At 43.2% G+C, this 19,756-nt stretch overlaps 2 protein-coding genes across 2 annotated transcripts; one reads left to right on the top strand and one right to left on the bottom strand.

The window, feature by feature from the left end:
• Nucleotides 1-3,007: 3,007 nt before the first annotated feature.
• Nucleotides 3,008-7,859, bottom strand: LOC114546213 (toll-like receptor 13). Its single transcript, XM_028564902.1, has 3 exons — nt 5,378-7,859; nt 4,070-4,187; nt 3,008-3,248 (listed from the first exon to the last, which is right to left on the bottom strand). The coding sequence occupies exons 1-3, from the start codon at nt 7,857-7,859 to the stop codon at nt 3,008-3,010; spliced, it is 2,841 nt and encodes a 946-aa protein (XP_028420703.1).
• A 6,187-nt stretch (nt 7,860-14,046) lies between these two features.
• Nucleotides 14,047-18,159, top strand: gprin3a (GPRIN family member 3a). The gene is made up of 3 exons (XM_028564901.1): nt 14,047-14,479; nt 14,903-15,910; nt 16,835-18,159. Exons 1-3 carry the CDS (start codon nt 14,047-14,049, stop codon nt 18,157-18,159), a joined length of 2,766 nt encoding a protein of 921 aa, XP_028420702.1.
• Nucleotides 18,160-19,756: the final 1,597 nt, after the last annotated feature.

Raw genomic sequence — 19,756 nt, 5'->3', positions numbered from 1 at the left:
GGGGCTCCAGTGGGGGACTCCATTGTTCTGCTGGGGGACTTCAACGCACACGTGGGCAATGATGGAGACACCTGGAGAGGCGTGATTGGGAGGAACGGCCTCCCTGATCTAAACCAGAGTGGTTGTTTGTTGTTGGACTTCTGTGCTAGTCATGGATTGTCTATACTTGAACACCATGTTCGAACATAGGGATGCTCATAAGTGTACCTGGTACCCAGAGCACCCTAGGCCAAGGTCAATGATCGATTTCATAATCGTTTCATCTGATCTGAGGCCGTATGTTTTGGACACTCTGGTGAAGAGAGGGGCAGAGCTGTCAACCGATCACCATCTGGTGGTGAGTTGGGTCAGGGGTGGGGAAGACTCTGGACAGACCTGGTAAGCCCAAACGTGTAGTGCGGGTAAATTGGGAACGTCTGGAGGAGGCCCTGTCCGACAGACTTTCAACTCACACCTCCGGGCGGAGCTTTTCGTGCATCACTGTGGAGGCTGGGGGCATTGAACCCGAGTGGACAATGTTCAAAGTTTCCATTGCTGAAGCTGCGGCGAGGAGATGTGGTCTTAGGGTCTTAGGTGCCTCAGGGGCGGTAACCCACGAACACCGTGGTGGACACCGGTGGTCAGGGAAGCCGTCCGACTGAAGAAGGAGTCTTTCCGGGATATGTTATCCCGGAGGACTCGGAGGCAGTTGCAGGGTACTGAAAGGGGCCGAAGGGCTGCAGCCTCTGCCGTGAAAGAGGCAAAGCAGCGGGTGTGGGAGAAGTTTGGAGAAGACATGGAGAAAGACTTTCGGTCGGCACCAAGGTGCTTCTGGAAAACTGTTCGCCACCTCAGGAGGGGAAGCGGGAACCATCCAAGCTGTGTACAGTAAGGATGGGACACTGTTGACCTCAACTGAGGAGGTAATAGGGCGGTGGAAGGAGCACTTTGAGGAACTCCTGAATCCGACTAATACCCTCTATGTTAGAGGCAGAGCTGGAGGATAACGGGGATTGTCGCCGATTTCCCAGGCGGAAGTCACTGATGTAGTCAAACAACTACACAGTGGCAAAGCCCCGGGATTGATGAGATCCGTCCAGAAATGCTCAAGGCTCTGGGTGTGGAGGGGCTGTCCTGGTTGACACGCCTCTTCAACATTGCGTGGAAGTCTGGGACGGTGCCAAAGGAGTGGCAGACTGGGGTGGTGGTTCCCCCTTTTAAAAAGGGGGACCAGAGGGTGTGTGCCAATTATAGGGGTATCACACTTCTCAGCCTCCCTGGTAAAGTCTACTCCAAGGTGCTGGAAAGGAGGGTTCGGCCGATAGTCGAACCTCGGGTTGAGGAGGAACAATGCGGATTCCGTCCTGGTCGTGGAACAACGGACCAGCTCTTCACTCGCAAGGATCCTGGAGGGAGCCTGGGAGTATGCCCAACCGGGTCTACATGTGTTTTGTGGATTTGGAGAAGGCGTATGACCGGGTCCCCCGGCAGATACTGTGGGAGGTGCTGCGGGAGTATGGGGTGAGGGGGTCTCTACTCAGGGCCATCCAATCTCTGTATGACCAAAGTGAGAGCTGTGTCCGGGTTCTCGGTAGTAAGTCGGACTCGTTTCAGGTGAGGGTTGGCCTCCGCCAGGGCTGCGCTTTGTCACCAATCCTGTTTGTAATATTTATGGACAGGATATTGAGGCGTAGTCGGGGTGGGGAGGGGTTGCAGTTTGGTGGGCTGGGGATCTCATCGCTGCTCTTTGCAGATGATGTGGTCCTGATGGCATCATCGGCCTGCGACCTTCAGCACTCACTGGATCGGTTCGCAACCGAGTGTGAAGCGGTTGGGATGAGGATCAGCACCTCTAAATCGGAGGCCATGGGTCTCAGCAGGAAACCGATGGAATTCCTTCTCCAGGTAGGGAATGAGTCCTTACCCCAAGTGAAGGAGTTCAAGTACTTTGGGGGGTTTTGTTCGCGAGTGAGGGGACAATGGAGCGGGAGATTGGTCGGAGAATCGGCGCAGCGGGTGCGGTATTGCATTCAATCTATCGCACCGTTGTGACGAAAAGAGAGCTGAGCCAGAAGGCAAAGCTCTCGATCTACCGGTCAGTTTTCGTTCCTACCCTCACCTATGGTCATGAAGGCTGGGTCATGACCGAAAGAACGAGATCCAGGGTACAAGCGGCCGAAATGGGTTTCCTCAGGAGGGTGGCTGGCGTCTCCCTTAGAGATAGGGTGAGAAGCTCAGTCATCCGTGAGGAGCTCGGAGAGAGCCGCTGCTCTTTGCGCCGAAAGGAGCCAGTTGAGGTGGTTCGGGCATCTGGTAAGGATGCCCCCTGGGCGCCTCCCTAGGGAGGTGTTCCAGGCACGTCCAGCTGGGAGGAGGCCTTGGGGAAGACCCAGGACTAGGTGGAGGGATTATATCTCCAACCTGGCCTGGGAACGCCTCGGGATCCCCCAGTCGGAGCTGGTTAATGTGGCTCGGGAAAGGGAAGTTTGGGGTCCCCTGCTTGAGCTGCTCCCCCCGCGACCCGACACCGGATAAGCGGACGAAGATGGATGGATGGATGGATGGATGGAATACTATTCAAACAGTAAAAGTTGCCCGATGAAGTTCCCTGAATGAAAATGCAATGTCATTGCATCTACCCACAGATCTTTTAAAACTTATGACAAACTTCTACCCCTGTTTTCCTAATTGATACGTGTTGCGTTCGGGAGGCACCGCGGGCAATCGCTGCCATTCAAGTCAATGTTTGATACCCACCAGTTGCGCCACGTTGATTCCCAGAAGCGTGAATGAAGTGGCTCTCCGATCCTCTAAACATACGCACCAGATATCTCCTCCAACTCCACATTACCTCCCCAGGACTAACAAATTAGAGTGGTGATCGGGCCGCGTATTTATGTCCAAGCCCGACCCAGTTAAAATCTCTCATACTATTTGACACATCAATCAAATGACCTTTACAGGTAAGAAAAACCCATTTAAATCCTTTTTGAAATATGCTATTTATGACAATTTAAAAGTTTGTTTTTCATGCCGGGTTCTGAAAGAAACCCCTGATTGGGTTGTCCGTGGGACTTCCAGGTGTCCTCAGAGCTCGCCGTATGTTCTCCCAGAAGACTCCCGTGTGTTGACCGGCTTGCGGCCAGCTCAGGTAGGTGCGTCTCTTCACCAGACTCCTCATTCGGTAGTACAGAGACAGCTCGCGGGCAGGGATGTCCTCCATAAACAGCAGGATCAGCACATCGTCCTGCTCGTCAAACAGACGGTAGCTGCAGGGACCAAAACACACAACATAAGCTCCAATTAGTTTGGGAACAAGATAAGTTATAAGCTCTTTTTTTTGTTATTGGCTCTCTGCTAGACGGCGCTCACAACGGAGGGCTACAAGTCGCGTCATGAGAACTGGCGCGTTGAATCGGCCGTCTTGTAGCTACAAGGGATACAAATACGGCGCAGCTACAGTTTAGGCACCAAAACGACAGTTAAATTTGGCAGCAAAACAAAAGAAAAACTTAGCTTTTAGCAGGAAAAAATCGGTAAGAAGCTATATTAAACTGTTATCAAATTATCTAAATATTAATCAGAGGTGACGTTTGGCGTCGTGGACGATGCCTTAGGGCTCTTAGCGTTAAGTTTAGGCACCAAAACGACAGTTAAGTTCAGGCTCCAAAACATTTAGTTAATTTTAAGCACCAAACGACAATTAAGTTGAGGCACCAAAACGAGAGTTAAGTTCAGGCAAAGTTATATTTACTATAACGTTATTGAATTCGATTTTGCGAGATTTTACATAACTTGCATAACTTCCGTCCGTAGCTGTATCCCTTCTAGCCACAACCAGGCTGGCTCAGACATGCAAGCTGCAGGCTGCTGTAGACCTTTATGAGTCAGACGTGCATGCGGTTCTAGGAAAGTGCTACCTGCTACAAGTCCGTAGTTGTCCACGGATCATGGAAAGTATGGATTTGGACTCCCTTTCCTTGTTGTCGGTTAACGGTTCATGTATGTTTAACGAGCGTTGACTATCAGTTGAAAAAAACACTCAAAGTTAGCATCACTAGTACCTAGACTTAGAGGCGGTGCTGCCTACCTGGCCATCTGGATCTCTCTGGAGCACCACTCGCTCTGCAGGTAGTGTCGGCTGATCACACAGATGGTCTTCCTGCTGCCGTAGATGGCGTCTGTAATGTTTTCTACGATGGGCTTACCTGTGAAAACAACAGCCGCTTTTAGACTAGCAAGAATTAAATAAAAAAGGCTTTTTTCTACTTGGAGCTGCTCCGACAAACTGCCTAGTGACTCTTTCTCCATGGCTCTAAGTTGAATAAGAAACAGGAATCTTCTTTGCAAGTTCAGGACTCTTCCGTCCTACCTTTTGTCCATAACTGTAAAAAAGAAATGGAAGTGGCCTTCAGGTCTGAAAATTGAGGCCATGGCAGAAGTCATTAAAGAAGTGTATTAGAAAATGACCCTACTTCTCACTCGATTTATTAGAGTTGGGGTTAATTTTATTGTCGTAAAACACACTTAATTTAAAGTTGATAGAAACAAAATCAAACTATCAGCCCGTCTTGGTTCGTCTTTCCACTGTTCCAACAATCACCACTCTGGTTAAAATAAATCCATAATTCACCCATTTACATGTAAAAAATATGCTGGCTCTATATATGCTAAAAGTAGTGATTATTTACATGGAGTCTGGTAGGTTTTTATGATGGTGATTTTGGAGCTGTTTCTGGTTGAACAAAAAGGGTCCTACTCTTTAACTAAAAGGTCTATCTCTGTAGAGATCCTTTCCATAATGTTGTCAGACACTTAGAATAATATTCTCAGCCTGTTCAGTGGCAAAAATATCACTTTTAGAGGATGAACTTGAGGATGTGGATTTCATTTGTCCTAATGGGTCACATCGCAGCCCGGTTCGCTGCCGGTTACAGCGTTCTCGTTCTATAGAAACAGAGCCCATCGCGTCATCCTCTTACATTGACATCTGTCAAGTCCAAATGAAAAAGCCAAATGTTAAATTGAAATGGAAAAGCCAAATGATAAATCCAGATAGAAAAGTCAAATGCAAAATTCGAAAGATAAATCATTTTACATTTCAACTTTGCTTTTTCAGTTTCCTTTTTCTTTTTAAAATTCAATTATGGCATTATTTTTCCTAGTATAGTTAGTTTTTGCATAGTAAAATATTATTTTTAATTTGATCTTGCTTTGTTTTCTCTTTGGACTTTCAATTTGAATTATGAATAAATATATCCTCCATATGAATGCGCTCTGTCTCTATTCGGGACCAATTTCAAAAAAATGTTTTCACATTAGTCACTCAGACAGCAATGCAAAGTAGTCTCCAGGTTGAGAAAACAATAACGAAATGACCCTTTAAATACAAACAGACCTGGTTCGAAGTCTCTGTGGTGCAGACAGAGTCTCCATCCTTGCTCCCCCTCCAGCACTGGAAGCATCTCTTCGTAGACCCAGGCTTCATCGTAAACGTTGTAGGAGACAAAAGCATCGTAGTGGTGAGAAGAGCCCTCCCTTCCCCTCCTCCTCTTATCGTAGACGAAGGCCAGAAAGAGGTAGTAGGCGTAGGCAAGGTGCCACCTCAGGAAATGGTAAAAGAAGGATGCGAGGAGTGTAATCAGAATCAGACAAGTGCTGAATATGAAGCAGAAGAAGCCAGCGTCTATCCAGCAGGAGCTAGTGTCAAAGTCCAGGAACTTGTTCCCCTGTTGGCTCACAGGAAAGGCACAAGTATACTGGTGGCCATTAACTACCTGCGTCTGGTTGTTGCTTTGCACCCATTGGTTGAAGCCAACATTGGAGCATTCGCACGTTAAAGGATTGTTATTCAGGTCCAGGTACGTCAACGCAGGGAGGCATTGGAGGGCCGTTTCGTTAATGACCGACAACTCATTCCCGTTGAGTTTTAGCCATCTGAGGGTCAGCAGGTTCGCCCCGCCGAGGAAATCCAAATACCTCAGTTTATTGTTGGAGAGATCGAGTTTTTGCAAGTTTGGAATTTGCCAGAACAGTTCAGGGGTTAAATGTGACAAATAGCTGTTTATTATCTGAAGAACCTTCAGTCGGGGAGTGTGTTTAAATGTGTCTGGGTGCAACGACATCCTGAAGAAATTGTCAGACGTTAAGAACTCTAATGATTTAAGGCCCTTGAGCAGATCTTGTGTAATGTCCTGAACAGGAAATGTGTTGTAATCTTTGAGTATAAGCTTCTTCAAGTTAGGTAAATTTAAGAAAGGTGAATAATCATTTTGTTGAGAACTTCCAGGTTTCCAGCTATAATGTAATGTCAGATACTCTAACTGTGCGAGTCCTATGAACATCTCTTTTCTGTAATTTCCGAGTGAAATACTAAGAGTTTGAAGATTATTGAGTCCTTGGAAAGCCCCTTCATACACTATGTAACATGTGTCTGCTTCTAAATCCAAAGAACGGAGGGAGGACAGGTTGCTAAAGTCTTCTGGCATGAGCTGTAAGAACCCATTATTGTGTAAATTCAAAGATTCTAGTTTCTGCAAGCCAACCTTGAAGGTATTGTCAAAAGTAAAAACAGCATTTTCTCCAATATTAAGTTCTTTCAAATCATTCAAGTTTTGAAAAACACATCCTTTAATTTTTGAAATGAGATTGTGATTGAGATTAAGCGTTGTTAATCTTGTCAAATTCAGGAAAGCGTTGCAGTCAAGTTCAGTGATGTAGTTGGAGCTCAGATCCAAGGTTTCCAGTGTGGAGAGTCCTCTGATTGCGAGGGGCACTTTGGACAGTTGGTTACCGCCCAAAACCAGATGCCTGAGCTGTGAAATGGATCTGAGTGAATGCTCTGACATCTTGGACAGATTGGTGGAAAATAAACTGAGCTCAGTGATCTGAGAACAAGACTTCAGCAGGTTGTCGTCTATGCTGACAATGTGATTAAACCCTAAATCAAGAGTTCTTAGTGAAGAAATTTGGCAGGCGACATCTATGAGACCTTCATCTATCCTCGCCTTCATCGACGTCAGAAAAAGTTCTTGTAGCGAGTCAGTGGTCTGCAGCACCGCACGGTATGACTCAAAGCTAATATAAGTTCCACCTAGAGCCAAACTAGTCAGGTTTCTCAGAAAGGTCTTGTTTGAAACGTCCCATTCAATGTCGCTACTACACTTACTCAAGTCGAGAAACCACAAATGAGGAAAGACGTCTTTTGTAAGACTGAACTTTCTCAGAGGGTTCATAGTCAGCAACAGGGTCTTTATGTTTGAGACGTTTAAAGGCAGGTCATCTGTTTGAAAATAGGTGAACTTGTTGTTCCCAAGACACAACTCATTTAAAGTTGGTAGTTTAAAGATGGGAGCAACATCTGCTATTTGTTGTAGGTAATTAGAGCCCAGATCTAATTGCTTTAAGCTGACCAGGGACTGAAAGGCCACAGGGGAGATATAACTGATACGGTTACTCATCAGAGATAGCATTACTAGTTCAGACAGTCCTTGAAACATGTTGTCTGTCACTTTTGTAAGATTATTGTTGAACAGGAAGAGGACCTTTAACTTTTCCAAATCTGAAAAAGCTCCATCATCAATGTGCGAAATCAAATTAATTTCCAAACCTGCAAAGGTGAGCTTTGGTAAATATTTAAAATCTGTCCCGGTGATCTTTGAAATGCTGTTTGAGCTGAGATCCAGTGATGATGCATTTCTGGGTATGTCGTTGGGAATAGCGGTGAGGCTGCGCTGTTCACATTTAACCCACAGCTTATTTGCGTCTTCAGAGTAGTCAATCGTGCAGTTTTTCAGTGAAAAAGCCAGTAAGGGGTTGTAATGAAGCAGGAAAGACAGAAGAGGAACAAGGAACAGAAGCCAACTTCCTTTATATTGCATGATGGTGTTTGGGATCTAACTTTGAGGTGGAGGTGAATTTTTTCTTTCAACGCTGCACATCTGAGGAGAATGAAAGAAGAAAGCTTTACTCTATGGTATGTTTTAAACTGAACAGACAATATGAACATTTTTCCAGTAAATGTTTGGTCTTTTTTTCTTTGAAATTTTTCTTTTGAGTATTTCAATTCTTCTATAAAAGATAACATTTGTTTTCGGGTTGTAAATGTTTTATATATTGGTGAATCCATAAACGTTGCCTAGCATTTTAGGTTCACAACCTAGTTGTGCACTGTTTGCAAACTGCAATTAAACACAGATGTATTGCGACAGGCACGATCTGATATGTCCGACGTTACCTGTGTTAACTTAACTTACAGACATATAGTTAGGCTAAAAGTAGTCTCGCTTTGCCAGACCCTCCTCCAAAGTGCGCTGAAGCAGAGTCTGGCTACTCCACGTTGCATTCGGGGATGGAAGGAAAACGTGCACTGGTTTATTGGCATTTCTTTAAACCAATCACAATCGTCTTCAGGCTGCACTAAGCACTGGAGAAAAGCCGCAGGGCCACTGCTAAATAGGCTCGGAAGGAACTTGTTTTGGTGGAACATGTGTACGTTCAAAAGTAGTTTTAGTCGCACAACAGAAAACTCAGGTTGGACAGATAGTCTAGCTAGCTGTCTGGATTTACCCTGCAGAGATCTGAGGAGCCGTTAAACATAGTCCTCAGAAATCAATTGGCAATTGGATAAAGAATGGTTGAGATATCAGCTCATTTACTTTGTTACAGTGCCCCTAGAGGCCAAATGACACCACATTCCTTGCACATCCTCACAATCAGCTACCATGTCCCTGTACCAAGTTTGGACTTCATACATTAAAACGTTGGTGAGATATGAGCTCACTTCCTGTAATTATAGCGCCCCCATAGTGGTCAAAGGTCAACAAATTATATTTTACGTCCTCTGGATTGGCTCTTGAGTCCATGTACAAAGTTTGCTTTCGATACATGAAAGCGTTGGTGAGATATGAGCCTACGTCCTGTGATTATAGCACCCAACTAGTGGTCAAGAGACTCCAAATTTATTATGCGTTCTCAGGATGGGGTCCCAAGTCCAAGTATCGAAATTGTTTTTGATACGTGAAAGCCTCCCCGAGATGTGAGTTCACTTCCTGCTTAGCGGCTTCGCCGTCGATTTCGAATGGCTGTGACAGGCAAACACTTTTAAATATCAATACGTAATGGGATAACTTTTGTGCGGCTTGGTCTGAAGATCATCTTTGCCAAGTTTCGTGAAAATCTGAGAAGTTTTCTGACCTGTGAAAACGTTTTAGTGTTTTTGATGAAATCCAATATGGCGGCCAGATCAATTACGTTGGCGTCACAAATTAGCATGTGTCGGACTGAGGACCTCCCAAAGTATTAACAGACCCCGCTTGTAAGTTTTAATTCCAAACACACCAAACGTTATGGGCCAAAATGTAATTCTGCTAATTACAGTGCCCCCATAGGTCTGAAGTCACCAAATGTATTGTGCCTCTTCCTAATTGGACCCTGTTTACTTAGTTTGGTGTTGATACGTGAAAGACTTGTCTAGATATGAGTTCACTTCCTGTTTGGTGGCTTTGCCGTCTATTTTGATTGGCTTTGACGAATATCAGAACGCAATGGAATATCTTTTGTGAGGCATGGTCTGAAGATCATCTGTGCAATGTTTCGTGAAAATCTGACCAATTTTGTGACCTGTGAAAACATTTTAGTGTTTTTGATCAAATCCAATATGGCGGATGGGCCAAAATGGCGGATATTGACATCATGGGGTGCGTTGAGTTTGGCCTCATCCAAGGACTCCAACTATATCTCGATGTTCTAAATTGGGCACACGGTTCAAAAGTTAATCGCATGCATGCAACGCCAACATTAACCCATTGGTGGCGCTAGACTGCCTGTGGTGCAGACCTAGAACTTGGTGAAAGTAATTGTGAGACTGTCCAAAATCAATGTGCCAAATTTCACAACTTTTTACTTCATAGTTCTATGGGCTCTCTATGGCATGCCATAGGCTCCCATGGCAGAGGAAAGATGTGTAATAATAAGAAAAGTCAGAATCACTATTGGTGCCTCGTAGCTTCACTCCTTGGCCCCCAATCAAAGGTAGCGTTGCATGGACGAAGGGAAAATAAGACCTGTTTAAAATTATTTCAAATCTAGAACACAATACTTAATTGTACTTAATTGGTTGTTTTTTTTAAGGCCTAAAATAGTTTTCGAAATTTTAGACTTTTTAAACCCCCGCGGAAACTCTGCATAAATACTAGGGGTGCACAATTCAGAAAATGTCAAGATTCGATTCTAAATCCATTTTCGATTTTAAAAAAACGATTCACAGTATAAAAATGTAGTTACTATTCCCATGTGATTTTAGTAGACATACAATTTAAATATAAAAAAAATATGAATCGATTTTTGGAATTCTATCAATCGATTTTGAATCGGTAGAGCTTGAATCACGATTTGAAGGTGAATCGATTTTTTTGCACATCCCCTAATACAGTACACATTATATATTCTAGTGTGTTATCATAATTTGTTTAACATGTGCAAATATTTTTTTTTTTACCCCAACCTCAAACCAGATAAAGACTTGTGCCCCCCTGTGATCTTTGCCGCCCCCCCTGAGGGGAGCCCGGACCCCAGGTTGGGAACCACTGCCCTAATAAATACGGACATTTGCACCTTAAATTGAGGCAGAAAGGCACACATTGTTGCTGAAACATTCACCAGAAAATGAAGTCTCCTCAATGTCTCAATGCATTCATACTTTCAAGAAATCATACTCCAGAACTGTCTGGTTATGTCCCCTGGCTGTGAATTCAAATATTCCCCTGGGATGATACATCAAATTGAGATAACTTAGATACCCACACAAAAAGTAAAACATGACCTGACAACATTACTGCTGTTGCTTCCTATCTCCTGCATTTACTTGTACTTACACACTAAATATCTTTTTTTATATCTTAGTTCATTCAGAGCTTCCCCTTCCTGTGATACTCTGAACTTTACTGTTTTCTTTTCACTTCTGCTTAGATGCTAAACTCCATGTTGTGGAAAATTATTGAAAGAAGTGAGATTTCTTACAAATTATCGGGCAGACTGAGGTCAGTCCATCCTCCGTCAAAGACGATTTTGTTCTGTTCAGTTTCAGTTCAGTTTTAACAGTTTTTCCACATCCTGAGCTAAAAGGACAAAGAAAATAGTGATGACCAACAATCACAGGTTTTATGTATCACAAAATCCAGATGAGCTCTTTGTTTTTTTCACATTCAGGAAAGTTCATGAAGCTCTGCCGACCTGGAGCATCCAAACACATATGTTAGGATCAGCGGTGGAATAAGTATTCAGATCCTCTACTTGAGTAAAAGTTCTAATACCACACTGTAAAAATACATTGTTACAAGTCAACGTCCTGCATTGAAAACGTTACTTCAGTAAAAGTCTGTAAGTATCATCAGGGAAATGTACTTTAAGTACTAAAAGTAAATAAAAACCCTCCCATTTTAGAAAGTGTAAAGGATCCAAACAGTTGTGTGTTTAATGGTCTAATCATCTCAGCTGGACTTGTAGGTTGTTATATTGTTGGCTAGTTTAATTTATAATAAAACATCAGATTTTATAAACTATGTGTGTTTTGTGTGCAGGAATCTTATCGTGTAAAGCAACTAGTAACTAAAGCTGTAACAGATGAATGTAGTGGAGTAAAAAGTACAATATTTCTCTCTGAAATGTAGCGGAGTAGAAGTAGAAAGTGGCATGAAAAGAAAAGACTAAAGGAGAGTACAAGTACCTCAACATTTTGACTTAACTACAGTACTGGAGTAAATGTACATAGTTACATTCCACCACTGATACAGTTGTTGTTGAATTGTCTCTTTACTGAGCGAAGCTACAACATTATTATCTGTTAACTTCATGTTTAATCCACCAACCCTCTCACACTAAATCTGTACAACAGGACGGCAACAACATGAACACATTCAGACATTACCTTTTATCTCTGGAGTCATGTCAGGAGGAATCAGCAAGACGAGAGTAGTTTGTCTTTCTCTAACTTCTCTTCAACTGCAGCTCATCAGGAACTACGAGTCCTTTTTCTGTAGGCCGGGTAGGGGATGAAAATGTCACTCACTGACCTTCCTTACATCTAAGGATCTGAGTCATGTTTTTCCTGGTTACACTGATGACGGACTGACAGACGGAAAGTCACAAGTTTGACACATCACCTGTGATGTAAGATAGTTACGACGGGCCTCAGAGCAGATGTGCTCAGCAGTGATGGAATTTAACTAAGTTAATTTACTCCAGTACTGTAGGAAAGGATCAATACAGTAGATTAATTCATTAATAATAATACTATTTACATAAATGAAGATATTAACATGCACAAAAGTCACAAATTGTTGCAGAAAAATTCACCATAATGCAGGAAACGAAGCATTTCAGGATCAAAATTTCCTGGGGGGGCGACCCAGACACCCCGGCTATAATTTGTCCCCCCTAATGCTGAAACAAAACAAACGTTTTCACTAGATACGTGGAGATCTCAACCCCCACCCCCTCCCCCCCAAATGTTAAACCCAAAGTGACGCCCTTGGATGATCTCCTCCCTCTCTCCCTACTCCTTTTATTTATTCATTAATGCATACTGTGGTCGAGCAGCGAGGAGGAGAGGGAGGGAGCAGCCAAAGCTTTCCCTCTCACTCGGCAGGCGGTCCTCGGACACCGTGATGGGACTCCACTGTCGACCGGCTGACGCTGGCATCCGTTGACCCTGAACAGGTACGTTAGATTAAGATAACTATAATAATACTGTGTGGTGATCTGTAATACCCAGATTACGAGCATTAACTGTAAATAAAGTGCATTTTTCTCCTGTGTACATGCATGTAATTAGGCTACATTTCCATGAATTCTATAATATGAATTGAAAGTCACAGTATTTCACAGTGGTAGAATGTAAAATACAAAGTTGAGCTTCTTGTACATGAGTATTTCCATTTAATGCTATTTCATCGATTTGATTTATTTAGCACATGTTAAAAGGCACAACAACAATGATACTGTACATTAAGAGACATTAAATACAAAAGACATGCAAATGAAAGACAGAAAACCCCTCAGGGTTCCTGACAATTATTCAACAATATATCACAAGAAGAGAGAAATAACAAGACCCATTGTCTACAAAATGAAAAAGATAAAAGAAACAAACAAGGAGCGAAAATACAATTTGAAGAAAGACAGAAAAAGGAAAAGTAATTATAAAAAGAGAATCATGTTAGACTATTGATACAGTAAAATATTTTTCACAGATTTTTTTTAAATGATAAAGGCTTGGAGGGAAATAATTCCTTATCTTAGGACCTCGGTATACAATGCTAAATTGTGATGAGATATTTTATGTTTGTATTTTTCTATTCCATTGCATTTCAGAGGCAAAAATTGCACTTTTAAGTCAAATACATTTGACAGCTGCAGGTTAAGATTTCACAAACGTGTTATTGGCTTCTATGATGTGGCGCAGTACGATAATCTACCCAGGAGTACAGAGGAAATATCTAAAAGTGGCTCCATGTTCATGAACTACAACATCAAAAAGGATGTACGTGTATATGTTTGTGATAACAACTGAATAATATAACACTCGGAAAGGAGCCATTCTGCATTATTAGTACTTTGTATACTATGTGCTTCTACTTAATTAATATTTTAACACAGGACATTTTCCTCTAAGGGAGTATTTTTATACTGTGGTATACCTCTACTGAATACTTCTTCCACTGTTGGTATTTCATTTCTTAAGTCACAATGACAGCAGGGAAATCTGATCCTGAGAGGATTCTGGACTCAGTGGGACAGAAAATAGCTGTCGGAAAGAATGGAAATGCCATAATTTATCCATCACAATATAAAATGGCTTCACAGAATTCAGTATATTTGCTTTTGGTATTTAATGCATACTATAATTTAATTAAATTTAAATAAATTCAATTGGTCCTTTCTACTGGTTTGATAAATTGTATGTGGTTTGGAAATTATATATAGTTAAGTCGTTTTGATCATTTGTCTCTCTATCTGTCCAATCAGGTGCTGACTTACGATTGCTAAATTCTACAACAAAATTCCACCATGGAAAACTCCCCAAATATTACTAAACGCACAAAGGATGTCTTCCAATCAGAATGCCCTATTCCAGAAGAGGCGGAGCTTGCAGATGCCCTTGGCAATACAGATCCCAACGCCAACTGGGGGGCGGAGCCTAATTTCAACCTCAACCTCACTCGGACATCACCAAGCAACCCCCGCCCAGCCATAGAGACCTCGAAGCTGCATGGAGCGAACAAAAAGGATCATGGGAACAAAGGAGGTGGGGCAAAAGGAGCGGTTACTATGGAAACTGGCAAGTCAGCAAGCACCCTGATGACCCGTGTGAAGTCACCAAGGGAAAGAGATGATCCATCTCGACCAAAAAGCAAGATTTCAGCTTTGTCTCGCTCACCAACAGCGGAGGCGTTGGTGAACAGCAAAGATGAGCAAAGTTTGAAATCCCCAAACCCCAACCGTACTCCTTCAATCAGCCCAAAGTTGCACGCATACAGCAACATGGCGGCAAGTCCAAAACCACAAGTAACCATCGGTAGCAGCCCCAGATCGACCGAAAGAGTCAAAACACAAGTACAGAGAGCGGTACCTGCAAGCGTCACAAACCCCAAACCACATATTGCACTGACAACTGGAATGACAACGAAGACTACAAACAAAATAACGGTTAGCCCAAAAGTGCAAACACATGGAAAAGTGATTAGCCTTGAGACACAGTCCCCAAAGATGCTACACATTCACGTAAGCCCGAACGGCCACGATCAGAAAAGGGATTTAAACGTTACCAATCAAACCCCAACAATTACAGCCAAACCCCCAAAACCAGACCCAGCAAGCACCAGACATGACTTAAGAACTCATAGTTCTGAGATGCCCTCTGTAGGACCAAAATCCCCAAATCAGAGGGCTGAAATGGCACTGCTCAGCACCAAGGCTCCTCAACCAAGTTCTTTAAGTGCCAAACTGTCCACACAGAGGAAAGCTTCCGGGACCAGAAACAGTAACGCATCAGGGTCCAAGGAGAATCTTGATGGTAAAGATTCAAGCGTCAGTTCTGGATCCAAAACCAGTTCCCAATCCAGTTCAAATTCTAAAACCACAACCAAGGACAGTCTGGACTCCAAAACCCTCCCCGATTCCCAAGCCAGTCCCAACTCTAAAGCAGCAATGGGGTCCAAAGATAGCCTTGATTCTAAAAGCGGTTCTGCTTCCAAAACAAGTTGGGGATCAAGGGACAGCTTAGACTCCAAAACGGGCTCCAATTCCAAAGCCAGTCCCAATTGTAAGTCCGGGATGGGATCCAGAGATAGCCTTGATTCTAAAACTGCAACGGAAATTAAAACAAGCAAAACCAATCCAGATTCTAAGACGGTTGTGGGTTCGAAATCTGGCATTGGGTCAAAGGACAACCTAGATCCTAAAACTCAGACTTCAGACTCTAAAGCCAGTTCAAATCTCAAAAGCAGCCCAAGTTTTAAACAGGGCTCTGAATTAAATCCCAGCTCTAATTCTAATGTCTTTTCCAGGTCTAAACCTGGTCCGACCCGTTCTGCTTCTTCTAAACCTTCTCTGGTGGCGTCTGGCTCTAAGAGGGACCTTGTTGGATCTGTTTCTGGAACTTGTCTGTCTGGGTCCAAAGACAACAACCCCAAGGTTGCAAGCTTCAGTGCTAAACCCAGTCCAGATGTTAAAGCTTGTTACGATTCTTCTAAGCCTGGACCATGTCGGTCTAGCTCAAAGTCAGCTCTGGCAGATATGTCACCCTCCTTGATACTGTCTCCTACACCAAGTCCGGCAAGTATCAGTCCTGGGTCTGAACCTGGCAAAGCTCTTGGTCCTAATCCGGCTGGACCAAACGGGGACGTCCCGAGGAGTCCTGGTTCTGATCCAGGTAATTTACATTCATTACATTGTCCTTCAGAAATCATCTCCTCACTATCCGCTAGCTGCCTGTCCCCTGAACACACTGTTAAAAAAAAAAACTGGTCTCTGTAGACAGCCCAGCCACCACAAACGGCAACAAAAACAAACGGCGCCGACCTGCACCACCAAACATAACAAACGGTATTCCAGCCAATACAATACTTTGAACGTCAACAAGAAGTGATGTCACCCAACATCGCTTAGAGCACCTTTAAAAAATAGAATTTAGGGGCTTAGTTGATGATAAAGGTCTTAAACTTCATCCATAATGGTCTTAAAAAGGTCTTAAAAAGTCTTAAATTTGATTTGGTGAAACTTGTAATAATTGTAATTACTATGGCTATGCTCATACCGCCCTGTTATTTCAAACCCTGGAGTTATTTAAGCTATTCTTGACATCAATAACCTTCAGATAGGTACTGTTGTATTTTAATTTTGTAACAATTCACTTCCCGTTTCCTTTCACAATTTCTTTGTAGCCAGGTCTCAGATCCATTGTAGATCTTTTGATATCTAGTCAGTTTTACAGAACTAACCTTGGCTAGTTTCCTGTCAGGTACAGAGGTCCAGTTATTTGGGACAGTTTTTCTGCTTCCCTTCGCCAGTCACTCGTAACCAACTTCTCTTGATGTCGTACTGATTTGCTGAGTCACTGTAATAATTATTTTTGTTTATTTTTCTTCCTTATTTGTAGTAGCCTTTGTTTGGAAATGTAATTATTTTCTATTCTTTAGTTGTTTTTTTATATTTATGTCCATTTGTAAATTGGTGGCAAACATGTACAGCTCTTTAAAGTCAGAACTCAACTACGTTTTTCACATTGGCTCAAATCCTCTTCTGTATAAATGGGATTTTTTACGTCCGTCTGTTATAACATGTTTGCTGCTTGCAGATTCTGGTGTGATTTCAGGCCTGCTGGATCCTCTGGCCACCTCCAGCCCCAAAACCAGAACCACTGTTGCGTTGACAATGATGAAAGGATCCACATCAGCGCCTGCGGCTGTTGCATTAAACACCAGCAGGACATCCATTAATATCAGTCTAACTCGGGGTCTCACCTTTGACTCTATCACCAAGACATCGGCAAAAACAGATGCTGCTGTTGACGAAGAACATTTGAAACTGCCGGAGACCAAAGTGACAGCTGTACAAGAACCGGCATTATCCCAGGGTGCCGTGCAAGGGGTAGATGTGACTGACAACATAGGGTGGTTGCCAGGAGATGGAAAGACACTGGGCACCCCGCTGAGCAAACCAAGTCAACTGGGAGACGGAAATGCCATCACCATTGGTAGCAACATCCCATCGCCAAGGGCAAGGGGTGTGGAGAGGAAAAAGGAAGACAAGAAGAAGCAAGAGAGGGGGAAACCGAAATATGGTCCAGGGAGTTCTTCATCTCCCTCTCCTTCATCACCCCTAAATCCTCTTGCTAAGCTTTCCACTTGTCCAGCGAGCTCCAAGACAGTAAGGGAGATCGCGACCATGACCAGCCCGAATGAGAGGCTTCATCTGCAGGCAGGGGAGCGCAGAGAAGTGGGCGTCCAAGTGGAGGTGGTCGAATGCTCGGCTTCCACCAGCTCCAGCCGCCACAGGGGGGCTCCCTCCTCCCCGATTGGCTCTCCCAGCTGCAAGGCAGGTAGTTCGAATCCTCCGACCGTCCCGTCGCTGTACTGCATCCCCGCCGGGCAGCCGCCTTTCCAGCACGTCTGCAAGATCGACATCGAGCTGTGCAGCCAATTGGCGCTTCCGTCAGTTGGAGTTGGGCGGGCTAGTTCCCTCCCCGCCTGTATGCGTACGTACAGCTTCCAGCAGGGCCCCGCCGTCATGCCCGAGCTACAATTCAGACAAAACCAAGACGTGAGCGCTGAGAGCATCTGGGAGGACGAGGAGCATGACGAGGAGAAGGTAGCAAGGGAGCAAAACAAGGAGGAAGAGGAAGAGGGTGGAGAGGAAAGGGAAGAGACGGGGAAGCCACAGGAGGTGGCGTGGGACCAACAGGGAAGGACGTGGGAGGTGTACGGAGCCTCGGTGGACCTGGAGTCCCTGGGCACTGCCATCCAGTCCCACTTGGAGTCAAAGATTCGGGAGCAAGAGAAACATATCCGGACTCTGAGGAAATCCACCTGCTCCGACGGCAGCCTCACAGGTTATAAGAGGAAGAAGAGGAGAGGAGGGATTCTGGGATGCTGCAGAAAGACGCCCAACGTGACTGACTAAGACACTTTAAAACACTTTAACACGCTAGACTTTAAAACACTAGTGTTCACATCCAGAGGTGGGTAGAGTAGCCAAAACGTTTTACTCAAGTTAAAGTACTGTTACTTCAGAATAATATGACTCAAGTAAAAGTAAAAAGTAGTCCTCCAAATAATTACTTGAGTAAGAGTAAAAAAGTGCTTGGTGAAAAAACTACTCCAGTACTGAGTAACTGTTGAGTAACGTCTGATTTATTTTTTAACACAAGCATTCAATCAGACAGACACAAATACTAAATAATCATCTTTAGGCAAATTATAGTTCATCCAATCAATTAAATCAGTGGTTCCCAACCTGGGGTTGGGCCCCCCTCAGGGGGGCGGCAAAGAACACTGGGGGTGTGCAAGTTTTTATCTGGTTTCAGGTTGAGGTAAAAAAATAAATATTTGCACATGTTAAACAAATTATGATAACACACTAGAATATATAATGTGTACAAAAGTCGGTATAAAAATATATATATTTTTGTTCTTGCTTAAAATGGTAGGCAGGCTACTTAGTAGGCCAAACCTCCGGGACCTCTTAACCTGGGACCCTTGAGCTATGATCAGGTCAGCTGATATCATGTTCAGCTTTTCTTAGACATGAGTAGGGCCAAGGAAAAAAGGTTGGGAACCCCTGCTTTAAAACACTAGTGTTCACAGCCAGAGGTGGGTAGAGTAGCCACAATTTTTTACTCAAGTAAAAGTACTGTTACTTCAGAATAATATGACTCAAGTAAAAGTAAAAAGTAGTCCTCCAAATAATTACTTGAGTAAGAGTAAAACAAAGTGCTTGGTGAAAAAACTACTCCAGTACTGAGTAACTGTTGACTAACTGTTGAGTAACAGTATTTTTTAACACAAAAATACTAAATAATCATCTTTAGGCAAATTATAGTTCATCCAATCAATTAAATACATTAAAATTAATTAATTAATTAATTACAAACTAGCTTAAATTAAAATAATCCAGGTAAATTCAAGTACTTAAAAAATAAAATAAATAAAATAATAATAAATAAATAATAAATAAGCACAAGTAACAGATTTCCAAACCTTTATACGTTTTTTACCAGGCTCTGCAGGCAGAACTAGAACAAGGTAATGTAGCTGCTGTTTGGCACTTTTACTAATATATATATATATATATATATATATATATATATATATATATATATATATATATATATAAGGTAAATATGCTTTCAATATGAGGCCAGGGCTGTTTGATTGGTGAAACACAGTCACGTGGTAGAGCCTTTAGCGGAAGTCTCTCTCTCTGTCAAAAAAAACATTAAAATGAGGCGTACGCTGGGGATGATAAAAAGAATGACGCGTACAATACCAAAGAGGTAAAAAGAAAAGTAACGAGCTCATTGTCGCCTAATGTAGCGGAGTAAGAGTGCAGTTTCTTCTTCACAAATCTACTCAAGTAAGGCCGGTTACACACTGGACGCGAGATACAGGGAGGGCTGATCTCGGGATATAGCGCCGACAGATTCAAACTCCAACCAAAAAATGGTTAAGTGGGCTGTCTTTTTATAACAACTTAGTGTAGCTGTAAAGAGCCTATATAG

Source organism: Perca flavescens, chromosome 19, assembly GCF_004354835.1.
Source record: "Perca flavescens isolate YP-PL-M2 chromosome 19, PFLA_1.0, whole genome shotgun sequence".
NCBI lineage: Eukaryota > Metazoa > Chordata > Actinopteri > Perciformes > Percidae > Perca > Perca flavescens.
Note: the sequence above shows the minus strand (reverse complement) of the source record. Positions and strands in the feature narration are given on the sequence as shown.